The following is a 13277-nucleotide window of genomic DNA, read 5'->3' on the forward strand; positions in this document are numbered from 1 at the left end:
TGATTACATAAATGGTTTTCCGATGAACTTGAAAAGGGCTGGACTCCACCATCTTACCTCAAGGAGTCACCATGACAGTTGGTTTTCGTGTTCTATCATATCTAAATTACATCCCCGCGAGTTCTCGGATGCCCTGGGGTTCTGCCAGGCTCAGCCTCTGCCACCCCCTTGCACCTGACTCCTGCCGTGGGCCAGCCTGGCACAATCAATTTTGCCAGACCGATTGGCAAGACTCTCGAATTCTGCCAACGACACTAGCACTACCGCACTAAGGCAGCGGAAAGACAATGCCATGATTGCATCAGTGATCACCGGTCGCCACCCACAATTCACGCTACCGTGACATAATTCAAAGAACCGAATTGGGGAGTTGTTCAGCGGACGAGCGTGGACCGACCTACGACGTACGTGGAAAGAAACAAAATAGAATTTGAAACTAGTAGTCGCTACCCAACTGCACCATGCTCGGATCCCTCATGCACCGGACCTAATCCCGAGGCTAACAAAGAGATCTTCTTATGCCCTTCATTGTGACCATTCTGTTTAGGCAATCCGTCAACAGACTGGCCGCAATCGATGCGTAATCCGGGCTCATTCATACACGAAATATCCCCAATTCGACGAAGGCTAATACAGCCCATGTCGTTTGAAAACCCTCAGGCTGGAACTTCAAGTTTACAGACGCTTAACTGTCATCAACGTACCAGACCCAGCAGAAGCAGCCCAAATGATATGATGATCAGATACAGTCGGAGTCTGACATTTTCAACGCGTTGTGCTGGTGGAGTTGGGCAGGGTAATGCCTGTGCTCTTCGGTGAGTACAAATTGATCATGTGCAGAGATGAACGATGAAAGCGCGCTGTGACTCACTGGTCTCTGAGAAGGACCCTTTTTCAACGAATACCGGGAAACAAACCGAAGCCAACCGCACCCTAAGTCAATTTGCCAAACTTAAGACTACCATTACAGATCCCGCGGTGCAGCTATTCCATTCCAAGCAACACATATATTCGGAAAAGGACTGGTTCGAAACGTCATTGCGCTTTGAATCCACCGTTAATAATTCACTAGAGTTTGAGAGCTACTATGACTGCATCCCCCATTGCGTACATTGTCATTCTGAACCTGTAACAGCAAACACTCAAACTGCAAATGTGGTTGTGATTTATAATGGTTTGATTGACACGCAGTTCTCAATCTTGAATCTCTGCACTCGTTCACTCCTCAGTTTCGCAACTTGACGTCTATCAAGACGCGAGCTTAAAACTTTAGAAGCGAAGTCGGCCCCATTATGCTCGCAAACATAGTTAGTATGCAGCATCCATTAAATATTCCCGTTCATTTCGGGCATGACCACTATGACGTTTTATCGAGATCATTTAAATTGTAAGTTTGCCTACCATATTCAGAAATTTCTTCTGACACTCATTTGCAGCAAGTATTAACTATTCCGGCTAAATTAGTACGGGAAATCGGTTACTCAAGTGTATATATACATGCTCCTAGTGGGTATTGTGCTATCATCACTGCAGCCGCCCAGTCATGGCCCCAACACTTGCACTCGCCCTCATATCCATCGTCTCTTTCGTGGTAGTGCAATCCTTGCAAAAGAAGAGAGACACAAAGGGGCTGCCTTTACCCCCTGGTCCTCCACCTCTTCCTTTTGTCGGAAACGTGATTGGAATTGATACGGGTCATCCATGGTTAGCGTACTCAAGATGGGGAGCTGAGTATGGTGTGTAGAACCACCGACTTGCGTATGTCGATGTGCTGAATTGCGACACAGGGGAAATCGTGTACTCTCGACTCTTCAGTCAAGATATCGTGATCATCAACTCTGAAAGAGTTGCGCATGACTTGCTCGACCGTCGTTCACATAATTATTCCACAAGACCCTCGGGGCTCATGCACGTTCTTGACTTGTGAGACCCTCCTATCGTTTTCTGTGCTTATCGTTCAACGAGTCCTAGTTTCGGTACCGAGTTCGCTTCCATCTTTCTACCCTACTCGGATAGGTGGAGACTTCGTTAGTCATGTCCCCTTCGACTTCTCTTACCTTAATCATGGGGCTTCAGACAGGCGAATTTTCCACCAAGCATTCCGTCCAGAAGCAGCACCATCCTTCCGTCCGATTCAAATGCGCAATGCTCACAATTTGATACTAAACTTACTAGCCTCTTCGAAGGTGTATGGAACCCATCTCCATACGTTAGTCATCCTCCCTTCATGTATTACGTGGCTGAACCATACTTTCCACATAGCTTCAGCACGTCTGTCATCATGTCTATTGTGTATGATTATTCGACAGCGTCTCTTGATGATCCTTTTATTGCGCTTGTCGAGCGTTCACTTGAGATATCTGTAAGAGAACTCAGGCCTGAGGTCGCAGCTGTTGTATCAGAGTTCCCAATATGTGCGTATTGTTCTGTGGCGTCAACTTCATTCAACTGTAGTCCTATTCTAATGCACTCACAGTGGAAAAACTTCCTCCCTGGTTCCCTGGAGCGAGCTTTGTAAGGGGTGCCATACTCCAGAGAACCCTCGTTCCCATGATTGTGGACCCGCCCTTTGAACATGTGAAGAAGAACATGGCAAGTGCCAAGTGCCTTTTGATCTGAGTATTATTTAGATGAGGCTGATGATGATCCTCAGGCCGCAGGGACGGCTGCACCGTCCATGGTGTCGGATGCATTGCGTCGTGTACCAGATAAAGCAAAAGACGAAGAGGAGGTCACTGTTCTCGAAAAAGCGATCAAGGAAGCCAGTGCATCTGGTTATGCTGGTTCGTGACGAATCTGCAGTGATTACGTATGTCCTTGACGTACTAATTCTCCCTGCGCTTCTAGCTGCTTCAGAAACTGTATGTTTAGATGTGATTCTATTTTAGCTATCTACTAACCAAAGGCCCAGACAACGTCCACTCTATACGTCTTCCTGCTTGCGATGGTTCTATATCCTGAGGTGCAAGCACGTGCGCAAGCAGAGATTGATTCCGTCATTGGGGAATCCCTCGAAAGATTGCCCGACTGGGATGATCGCGTTTCTATGCCCTACGTCAATGCTGTTATACAGGAGACGCTGAGGTGGTTCCCTGTTGTTCCTCTGGGTCAGTACTATTGAATCCTCGTCGAATTCTGATTAGTACATTCATTAACTGTGGATTTAGGCATTCCCCATGCCACGGTAAATGATGACGTCTACGAAGGTCATTATATTCCAAAAGGTTAGTCTATAAGGACTAATAGCCATATCCCCGCTCTAAAATTATTTATCAAGGGGCTACCGTAATGGCTAACACATGGTGATTCATCATATCAAGTGAATAAAGATCAAACCATAATCATTTCCTCTTATGCAAGGTTTATGGCGCGCAATCCAGAGAAATATCCTAACCCGACAAGGTTCATTCCCGAGCGTCACATGTCCAAAGTCGCCGTCGAAAAGCCATCAGCACATGGTCCTGACGACATTTCCTTTGCCTTTGGATTTGGGAGGCGTGTCTGGTGCGAAGTTCGGAGTTTTGCAGATAATCGGTTTTGCCTCACCTTTTAGCAGTGTTGGACGACATGTTGCGGATAATTCCTTATTCGCTGCAGTTGTGAATATTCTTACCGTGTTCCGGGTGGAACGTGCATCAGGATGGAATATCGGGCCTGATGCTGAAGGAGTGAAATGGACGGGAGGGGTAACGACGTGAGTCATCCTCGAGGTTCCTTACAGTTTATCTGAGCCAGCCCATGCAGACACCCTGTATTCCCATGTATATTCACCCCTCGCCATAGTCATGCGAAGGAAAGGGTATCGCAGTTGATAAAAGCGTAATGCTTATGGCTGCGGATGATCTGGACCCTGGGTCTGGGGCGAATTCATGTACAATACTCGTACGATTGTGTATCAACGTTTTCATGTTACTGATTCAAAATCAGCAGCACCACGACACGCGACGACTCCTTTGTAATATTGTACCATCATCCAGGGCTCTTTGAGGCTGCGCATTGAGCAGCGATTTGAATTAGACTTTGTTCGCAAGATGGGCTAGGTTCTCGAGTACATTTCAAATTTCCACATCCACCATATGATACGGGACGTCATTGCCACGAAATATTCGCAAGAGCGATGCAAATACGCAGCACTCACAACCATCAACCTAAACATGCACGACCCGAATTCGTATCGTTTTGTTGTTCAGTCGCATACGGAAACTACATAGAAACGTTCAATCCGTCAATAAAGGATATTTGCCCATAACCCACTAACTAGGACTTAAATTACACTACCCCACATCTTTGGAGATAAGACAATCTACCGGTCCTGGATGTTGTTCAGGAGACGGAGGATGCTGAGGACTGTGAAAGCGATTATTATCAGTAAACACAAATCTCATGTAGGCCCGCCAAAATGACGTACAAAGGTTGATAAAACTAGAAAGCGAGCGTCCCGTCAACTAAGAAAGCGTGCCTAAGGTAAGGGACTTACTCAAGGTACAAACTAATTGAGCCCATGATGAACTCATCAGGTGAGAGGCGCTTATTGATGAGGTACGTGTCGTAGACGATATAGCCGCTGAAGATAAGGCATCCACCAATAGCAATTATGATGTCCATCGTGGTGCCGAAGGGGATAAAGATGCCGACCATACCAGTCATGACTGCGGAAGAAAGTTCATTTCAATTTTAGATATGAAATGTGACACGTACTCAAGGCGATTAGACCACCGAAGAGCCAGGGCGCGAGACCGGAGAAGTCATACTGAATAGATTATCAGAATCGAGTAGCATTGGATCAGTCTGAGGAGCACCTTCGACTGGAAAGTGAACAGAGTCAAGCCCAAGAATACACCGAGCGTGATCAGTCTGATAAATTGCTCAGCCTCGAGTTAGAATAAAAAGATCGATCGGGACGTACAGTGCTTGCAGAACAATGATGTTATCAAAAAACGCAGTTACGACGCCGAGCGTGAATGCTTCCATTACCGTGAAGGTGGACAGCAGTACCAGGTTAAGGGGATGGCTATGACGTTTCCAGTACAGCAATCCAAGGTTGATTAGGGTACCGAAAAGGGGGACATAGAATGACCAGGTGCTGAGAAGCATCATAAGTAAGCCAGTGGTGCATCATTCGAAGCATGAGGACACACTGTGTTGTAACCCAAGCTATAGCTTCAAATGACTGGGAGATTCCGCCGGCGACAACACAGGTGGCGAGCTGGAGGTGAACATGAGTATATGCTTGGAAACCAATGCGAAGCACCCCGTACAATTTGGCAGACTGCGGTAGGTAGCTTGATGAGCAAAATCTACAGCACGAGAGATACATGCACGCACATAGAATAGTGTAAACCTTGCGAACAAATGCGCTTCGAATCTCCGGAGAGCTCTCGGAGACAGTAACACCGTACTGCCAGAAGGAGTGTCAGAAGAGTCATATAACATATAGTTTCTCGGAAGAGATACCTTGAAGTCGTCAGGAAGGTCGCCTTGTTGGGGCTGATCATAGATCCCACCCCCCGGGGACCTGGAGCGACCGAGCAACGGCGAACTCACATCATCCTCAGGAATACGGACAGGCTTGCTAGACGAGCCCGACGGTAGGTACGATGGTGGTGGAACTGGGTACTGGTTTGAGCTCATTGTGGGAAGAGATAATGGTGAGAAGTAACCGCTGTGGCAGAGGCTGATGAACTCAAGTCTCAATATGAGTCCAAGCCTTGCTGAATAATAATATGTGGCTGTGCATGTCATTGGTTGCTCCATTTGCCAAGCTGCGTTCATTCACTGGTGGCAGTAGTCATGCTCGTGGCGGATGGCAATTTGGTCATTCAATATTCAAAAATGGTTCGGCTATACGATGCAATGACATTTGATGATACAGCCCAACGATACATTTAACCAGATTCATCGAATTTCTCTCTCCTGTGCCTCCGACCACTCCGAGTCACTGAAACATCCTTCGAAACGTGTCAGGCGTGGGCAGCTTGAGGGGGTCCTGCGTCATCAGAGATTCTTGCGGGACCAGGAGCGGCTGCGGGCGTGCTGTTCGGGCTGGGAGCAGGTTCAGCTTGGGAGTTTGCCACGGCCTCCCCTGCAGGAGCACTTCCAGAACCGTAGTCTGCGTTTTTGATCGTCCGCTCCCTAAGCACTCCTCTTCTGGTCTTCTTCTCCCTTCTAGCGATCGGCGCCCTTTGCTCCTCACGCGGCTCGGCTAGATGAACGGACCCTGGCGCAGCGTGGCCAAGAACCATCCGTTGTTCACCCTCGCCAAGTCTGTTGTGTTGGTGGGAAGGATGTGATACGTGCGGGATGCCTGCGGCATCTGGGAAGGCACTGCGTACCGCGAGGTTGGAATTAGGCATGGCATGGACGGTGTGAACGGTAGCCGTGGCGAGGGCGGTAACAAGAATGAATACACGCATGGTTTGATGAAAACGAGGGTGAGATAACAGTGGAGTTCGTAGTTGACCGTCGAAGACAAGATTGGGGTGGGTAGAAAAGTTTGGGCTATCCGAATTTTATGTCTCCGGCCGGGAGGCTGACAGGCGTCGGTATCAGCCTAAGCTTGTGAGGCTGACATTTCTGGCCGAGTAGTGGTCAGCCGCACCCCGTGTATATCTTTATTCATATTATCTCACTCAGTGTAGAAGTCAGAAATAGGTTGCCGACGACCTGGCACTGGACAGACCACCGAGTGGCAGGTGTTCATACAAGCCCACGGACTCCTAGCAGTAGGCTGTGGCACAAGTAGCTTCTGAGGCTAACCGAATCCTGGATATCATGTCCTTGCTGGACGGTGACGTGCATTCCGGATCAGTCACAAGTTCTGCGTTTTTGGCAGTGCAGATGAAAACGCAGAGCTTCTAACTGATTCCTGACCTGAAATCAAGTGGCAGCGTCCCTCTACTCTGTCAACATTATGGACCAATGTGCTGACCGCACTAGAACGTCGGAGGATGAAAACATTGGATTACCGAAGGTGAAAGTCTGAAGAAAGTACCCAGAAAACGAGGATATCTGAACCTAGTACTGGTGTCTGTCACGAATAAACACAATGCCAGTGCGTGAGAAAAGCACTCATCTGCACAGCTCATCTAACCAGTGAAGTCACCGGGGTGCAAAAAGCTGCACCATGCAGGTAGGTAGTGTTGGGCACCTGGCCGGTATCGCTCTAACTGTGGGACATGGAGAGTGGTGCCCAGATCAGCAACAGCTGGTGGAATGAAAGAGATGAAATGCTACAGCCTGCGTAGACAGCGGAAAATTCGTCATAGGCAATGCATCTACAAGACGTTCACTTTCGCAGCAAGTGCCACGAATGTGAAGCGCTCGACTCAAGGCCTGTATGGATTTCAGAACTAAGATAGAATCATGACATTGACCGGTTCAAAGTTTTAGAACACACCTTATACGCCTACTAGCCGCTTCAGATCACAATGATGTTGCACTGGAATGCTACATTGCTCTGCAAATACATGTATCATCAAGTCTCGAAAATAGGCAGTCGGAAAATGTATGAGCCACGGAGATAAAGCGCAGTAATATGCTGTTGCATGTTCGTCGCGACCGTCAGTCAAGGTATCAAATAAAGTACAAGAACCCGCGGATAGCGCCAGTTGTGGGGCCTGAGCGCTTCATCTGCAAATTACCCAATGAAACAAATACAACGTTTATGCATGGGAACGCGAAGATAACACCTTCCTCGATCGTACATCATTCGTGAGAGCGTTAAGTAATTCTGAACGTGAGAGGATGCTTCTTCCAGGCAGCCATACATTGAGCAATGACTACATACCTAACCATTCGCCTTCCAACCACCATTTCTTTGAAGTGGGGAAGGGACATCGTATCTTCACCCTTCGCCAAAATAAGGCTGCTAGTGACGAGAGACTAACCTGGGATTTGTATCTCAAAGCCATCCTGTCGGTCGAGATCAAAGACCTGTGAGTAGACTTTGCCGTTAGCGATACCTCACATACCTATTGACCAAAAAGATTATAGGCTTGTCAACTCACCCACAATCTTTCTCCTCGCAAGAAATCTAGCTCAAGTTCAAAAGTTGCTCTCGCAGCACATACACACTTCGTGATCTGAATTAGTCAAGAGCAGAATGAACAATCCCGAATCAACTTCCATGTTTAGGCCGCGCATTCAGCGTTACTACGACGAATCGCCGAGGATTGAGGAGGCTGAGGTATTGCCCTGCCAGATCATAGTTCTCCACAATCGCCTCAATGTAAACGATGTTGTGCACATCCCTGGCGGACAGCGCATCATAGCCGGCTCAAACGATGGCTCGATCCGACAATGGGACCTAGAGAACGGCTCAGAGATAGGCGACAGGTGGCAAGTTGAAGGAACCTACATGTCAGTGACAAGCATAGCATTGTCCCCAAATGGCATTACTCTTGCAAGCGGGTACGAAGATGGGACGGTGAGGTTATTAGACGTTGGAACGTGGAAGGTCATCGTCAAATGGACAGGTCACACTAAAAAAGTAAGGTCGATGTGCTGGAGTCCAGATGGTGAACGAGTGGTGAGCGGATCCGACGACGGGACAGCACGAGTGTGGTATAGCCAGAGCGGGGAACCCGTACTGGGTCTCAATCCAATGATCAATGCGGAATATAATACTGTATGGGCAGTTGCATATTCACCCGATGGGACGAAGATTGCGGCGGGCGGACAAGAGAAGAACGCATTAAAAATTTGGGATGCTAGGACGGGCGAGCTGCTCTCCACAGTCGAGTTCCAGGAAGAGCGTCCTTATATAATTCTTGACGATGATGATTCTCAATCTGGTTGTATCGGTCAACCAGTTCTTACCTTGGTTTGGACGTTGGATGGAAAGAAGCTTATTTCCGGATTCCAATGTGGCTGGATCAGGATATTCGACACCGCCACATGGCAGGAGATTGCCATCATCAATTTGGATCGACACCATGTCGGACGCGTCGCTTTATTTCGGAACGACCGCCTCTTAGCGAGTGCAACATGGTCAGACGTGCGCTTGTGGAATCTCGACACCAACCTACCAGTTGGTCCACGTCTCATGCACAGTCATGATCCGGACTGCATGGCTTTTTCTGACGATGGAAAGCTAGTCGTGGGTGCTGGCGAATGTGTGTCCGTCTGGGACACTCATGCCATCGTCAAAGAAGCTGGTTTAGAAGACCTCATGACCATTCCAGATGTGAGTGAAAATATACCACTCACTCTATCTTACTGACGATGAACTTCAGAAGGTGTGTGTCATCTCATGGTCCCTCTGGAATACTAACGATATTAATACCTCACTTGTACAAGTCGTTTTTAGATGTGCGTGCCGTGTTGTCTTTTTTTCGATGATTATAACCTTAACAGTTTAGGCGGACGCTACGGGACCTCTAATTGAGCTGGAGGAAGAGTATCAGGGGAGATTTTTTGACGACACTCCAGACACTAATTATGTGCGTTGTCATCATCTCAGCTAACCCATTATCGTTTAGGTCTGACCGCTACGCTCTCAGTCTTCCGTGCCAGGTTATCACAATTCCTCTGCACGCCATCGCCGCGGTGCTTTCAGACCATCTGGTTTACGTTCACGTGTGCTCTTCTCTCGCCTTTCCTCGCTCCTCCGCCGCTCTCAACACAACACTGATGAAACAACGGCACTCCAACAACCTCCAAGCCGAAGTATCTTTTCTCGTCACGATCCCCATACTGTCAAAGTTGCTGCAATACGCGACAAACAGGTACGTATATATCTGTTGTGTTTCCAATCACTGAATGATTTTTGTGCAGGCATTGTATGTTTCCCCACCACGGCCGCGAGTTAACGACAAAGTGAAGCGGCGACACGGCCAATCGCAAGGCCAAGTACAGCTGTCGATGCCACAAACTCTACCTCCTGCCGGCTCTGCGTCCACAACATCCCCTGATCCTGCTACTACCATGGCAGGTGCAGCAAGCGCGGCGGCACAGTCAAGTCCTGTTGTCGTCGTCAACAAACTCCCATGGTGGACATGTCTTGTGCTTTTTATATGCTGTGCATCTGCGCAATACACCAATATACAATAATGACGCCGAATTCAATCACGCGTTTGACTGATATTGGACCTAATCCTCAGTCGCTAAATATCCTGGATATTCTCTAGTGGTAGATTCTGCAATTATTATGTGTGTACATGCTTTGTTGAATGAGAAATGTTCATCACCGACGCTCCCCCTTCTGGGGGAACTACATTCATCGCTACTGGCATACTCTGCATGAGGGTTCCCACATCCAAGTTAACAATCAGGCTGATTCTGTTTGAAACGCCAGACTCATGCTATCATAAGTGATCGCTTCATGGACATGGAGCCGGCATTTAACTTGTGCTCTTCTGTGCAGCTCACCTGTGTAGAGGGGTACTGAAACTGATGAACTTCCGTTGGCTACATGGATTTAATCATTATTCCCCATTCGAACCAGCGATTACCGTGACAAGCATCTGCTATATTTTTGTCGCGATCATCGTCAAGGTTTCAAACAATAGGAGAGCATGCGCATAGCGCCAGTTGCGGGACCTGAGTACTTCATCTTCACATCATCCTTTCGTAAGAGTGGGATATTTGCGGTGAGTAATTCTATACGTGAGAGATAGTCAGGGCGCTTCTTCCAGGAAAATTCAGACGATCAACGGCGACTAGACCTGCAACTACACCACTACTTCTGTCGAGTGTCCAGTGTCCAGTGTCGAGGAGAGATAGTATGTACCTTCACTTAACTCCTCGCATACATAAGGAAGCTGATGATGGGAATACCAGTAACTTGGATCCCCATAACGGTTCCTGCATAGTAGCCCTGAAGCCGTCTTTTAGGTCAAGATTGATGTCCTGTAAGCAAACTTTGTCATTAGCAATGCCTCGTGCACTTCTGTTAACTAAAATTGAAGTGAAAGAAATAAGCTCGTCGACCTGACAATAATCGATCTGCCTTGGTAACCCCAACTGCAAGCGCCGACCATGCAGTATCACCCTAGCTCACAGATAGAGGAGACGCCGGAGGTAATGCCCCGCCAGATAATCAACATCAAATGCGAAGTACCCTTGTTGATACATCGTATGGTGGTCTTGCCTGGCGAACGACGCATCATGACATGTGCACACGATGCCTCGATCCGAGTATGGGACCTGGAGAGCGGCGCACAGATAGGCGAGAAGTGGCAAGAAGGTTACCGCAGAGCCGTGAACACAATAGCATTGTCTCCAAACGGCATTACTCTAGCAAGCGGGAGCGAAGATGGGACGATATGTTTGTGGGACATTGGAACGGAGAAGGTCACCGTCAAATGGACAGGGCACACTCATGAAGTGAAATCAATGTGCTGGAGTCCAGACGGTGAACGACTTGTGAGCGGATCCTCCGGCAGTACGGCAAGAGTGTGGCATGGCCAGAGCGGCGAACCCATCCTAGGTCCACTGGAGACGAAACACCTTGGAGTAAATGTTGTGGTGTACTCGCCTGATGGAACGAAGATTGCGACAGCTGGACTAGGCGCAAGCTCAATATTCCCACTGAAAATTTGGGATGCCAGAACGGGCGAGCTGATTTCCTCAATTGAATATGACTATATGTATAATCTCGTTTTCGACTTGGCCTGGACATCGGATGGAAAGAAGCTCATATCCGGATCACTAGGCGGTTTTATTCGGATATTAGACACTGTCACATGGCAGCAAATCGCCAGGATAGAAACTGAGGACCGGGGCAATGTCTGCTGTGTCGCTTTATTTCAGAACGACCGCCTCCTAGTGTGTGCACACACACAGAGAAAATCGGTGTACTTATGGAATCTCGACACCAACCGCACGGTTGGTCCACCTCTCCTGCACCACAACTCTGTGACCAACTTGGTCCTTTCTGTTGATGGAAAGCTGTTGATTGTAGGTGCTGGCATGAAGGTGTACATCTGGGACATCTATGCCGTGTTAAAAGAAGCTGGTTTGGAAGACCTCTTGTCCATTCCTGATGTGAGTGTAAATATATCACCCCTCCACCTTGCTAACACACGACCGACTCAAAAGAAGGTCTGTATCATTTCGAGGATTCAGGATCCCCTGCAATACTAACAATAACTTTATCCAACTCAAGTCGTTTTTGGATGTGCGTGCTGTGCTGTCAATTTTTCGATGATTATAACATTGGCCATTTTAGGCAGACGCTACAGGATCTCCAGCTGAGCTCGAGGAGGAATATCGTGGGAGATTCTTTGACGACACACCAGACGGTGTTCATGTGCGTCGTCATTACCTTAGCTAGGCTATTATTGTTCATGCCTGACTGTTATACTCTTAGTCTTCTGCACAACGCTATCCTCCTTCCTCTGCACGCCACCGCCACAGTCCTTCCGGGCCCTTTGGTTCACGTCTACGTGATCTCTTCGCTCACATTTCCTCGCTCCCCCGCCGCTCTCAACAAAACGAAGCGACGGAACTCCAACAACGCTCGAGGCGCAGTATTTTTTCTAGTCGCGGTCCTTCTGTCGTTGAAGTTTCTACAGTACGTGACAGACAGGTATGTACTCCTCATGTGTTTCCAGTCATCCAATGGATTATGTGCAGGCATTGTATGTTGCTCCACGGCCACGAGTTAACGACAAAGTGAAGCGGCGACACGGCCAATCGCAAGGCCAAGCACAGCTGTCGATACCACAAACTCTACCTGCTGTTGACTCGGCGTCCACAACACCTCCTGATCCCGCTCCCACCACGGCAGGTGCAGCAAGCGCGGCGGTGCAGTCAAGTGCTGTTGTCGTCATCAACAAACCCACATGGTGGGCACGTCTCGTGCTTTTCGTTTGCTGTGCATCTGCGCAATACACTGGCAGTAGTCATTGATTTACATTCAACCACGCAGTAGACTCTTGCATCCAACCGAAGCTTCCGAGCCAAATTTCCTACGTATTATTCAGTGGTAGATTCTAAATTCTAAGATGTGTATATTCTTGCGTGAAGTTGAACGAGAGTCCTTGATTATCTCTGCACATAACTATACTCGCTAGCTCCTTCGACAGCCTCAACTCAACTCACATATCAGTAGCAAGCGGTGCTATCATACTGGAGTGTTTGGTTGACATCCAGCTTGATGCTGTTCTGTGCGCGGCTCAACCGAGGGACACTAAATCTCATGTCTGTCTGTCACATCATTGTTCTGCTTTCCTGCAAGCGATGACGAACCCGATTTGGTGGGAAGGAAGCAAGTAGTATGGGTTACAGTTCGAAATAGATGACATTGGACGAGTGCTGAGACATGCACACACGAG

The 13277-nt window shown here is 48.2% G+C and overlaps 4 protein-coding genes across 4 annotated transcripts; 2 read left to right on the forward strand and 2 right to left on the reverse strand.

Annotated features, from left to right (window-relative positions):
• Positions 1 to 1543: 1543 nt before the first annotated feature.
• BJ212DRAFT_1448293 (cytochrome P450) lies at positions 1544 to 3698 on the forward strand (the record flags this gene model as incomplete). The annotated part of the gene is made up of 13 exons (XM_041338522.1): positions 1544 to 1736; positions 1788 to 1923; positions 1966 to 2027; positions 2077 to 2209; positions 2263 to 2414; positions 2477 to 2592; positions 2654 to 2783; positions 2857 to 2861; positions 2906 to 3107; positions 3168 to 3224; positions 3278 to 3302; positions 3361 to 3504; positions 3557 to 3698. The coding sequence occupies 13 exons, from the start codon at positions 1544 to 1546 to the stop codon at positions 3696 to 3698; spliced, it is 1497 nt and encodes a 498-aa protein (XP_041190517.1).
• Positions 3699 to 4303: 605 nt separating this feature from the next.
• On the reverse strand, positions 4304 to 5631 carry BJ212DRAFT_1483411 (UPF0005-domain-containing protein; the record flags this gene model as incomplete). Its single annotated transcript, XM_041340604.1, has 10 exons — positions 4304 to 4347; positions 4409 to 4422; positions 4478 to 4649; positions 4699 to 4750; positions 4800 to 4854; positions 4907 to 5083; positions 5139 to 5206; positions 5259 to 5269; positions 5326 to 5398; positions 5455 to 5631. The coding sequence occupies 10 exons, from the start codon at positions 5629 to 5631 to the stop codon at positions 4304 to 4306; spliced, it is 843 nt and encodes a 280-aa protein (XP_041190518.1).
• A 329-nt stretch (positions 5632 to 5960) lies between these two features.
• On the reverse strand, positions 5961 to 6413 carry BJ212DRAFT_1483412 (uncharacterized protein; the record flags this gene model as incomplete). The annotated part of the gene is made up of 1 exon (XM_041340605.1): positions 5961 to 6413. The coding sequence occupies one exon, from the start codon at positions 6411 to 6413 to the stop codon at positions 5961 to 5963; it is 453 nt and encodes a 150-aa protein (XP_041190519.1).
• A 1367-nt stretch (positions 6414 to 7780) lies between these two features.
• BJ212DRAFT_482406 (WD40-repeat-containing domain protein) lies at positions 7781 to 9627 on the forward strand. The gene is made up of 5 exons (XM_041343310.1): positions 7781 to 7934; positions 7986 to 9184; positions 9298 to 9309; positions 9355 to 9440; positions 9501 to 9627. Exons 2-4 carry the CDS (start codon positions 8102 to 8104, stop codon positions 9379 to 9381), a joined length of 1122 nt encoding a protein of 373 aa, XP_041190520.1. The 5' UTR covers positions 7781 to 7934; positions 7986 to 8101; the 3' UTR covers positions 9382 to 9440; positions 9501 to 9627.
• The last annotated feature ends 3650 nt before the right edge of the window (positions 9628 to 13277 follow it).

The sequence above is a fragment of the Suillus subaureus genome, assembly GCF_016647635.1.
Source record: "Suillus subaureus strain MN1 chromosome Unknown BJ212scaffold_27, whole genome shotgun sequence".
Taxonomy (NCBI): Eukaryota; Fungi; Basidiomycota; class Agaricomycetes; order Boletales; family Suillaceae; genus Suillus; species Suillus subaureus.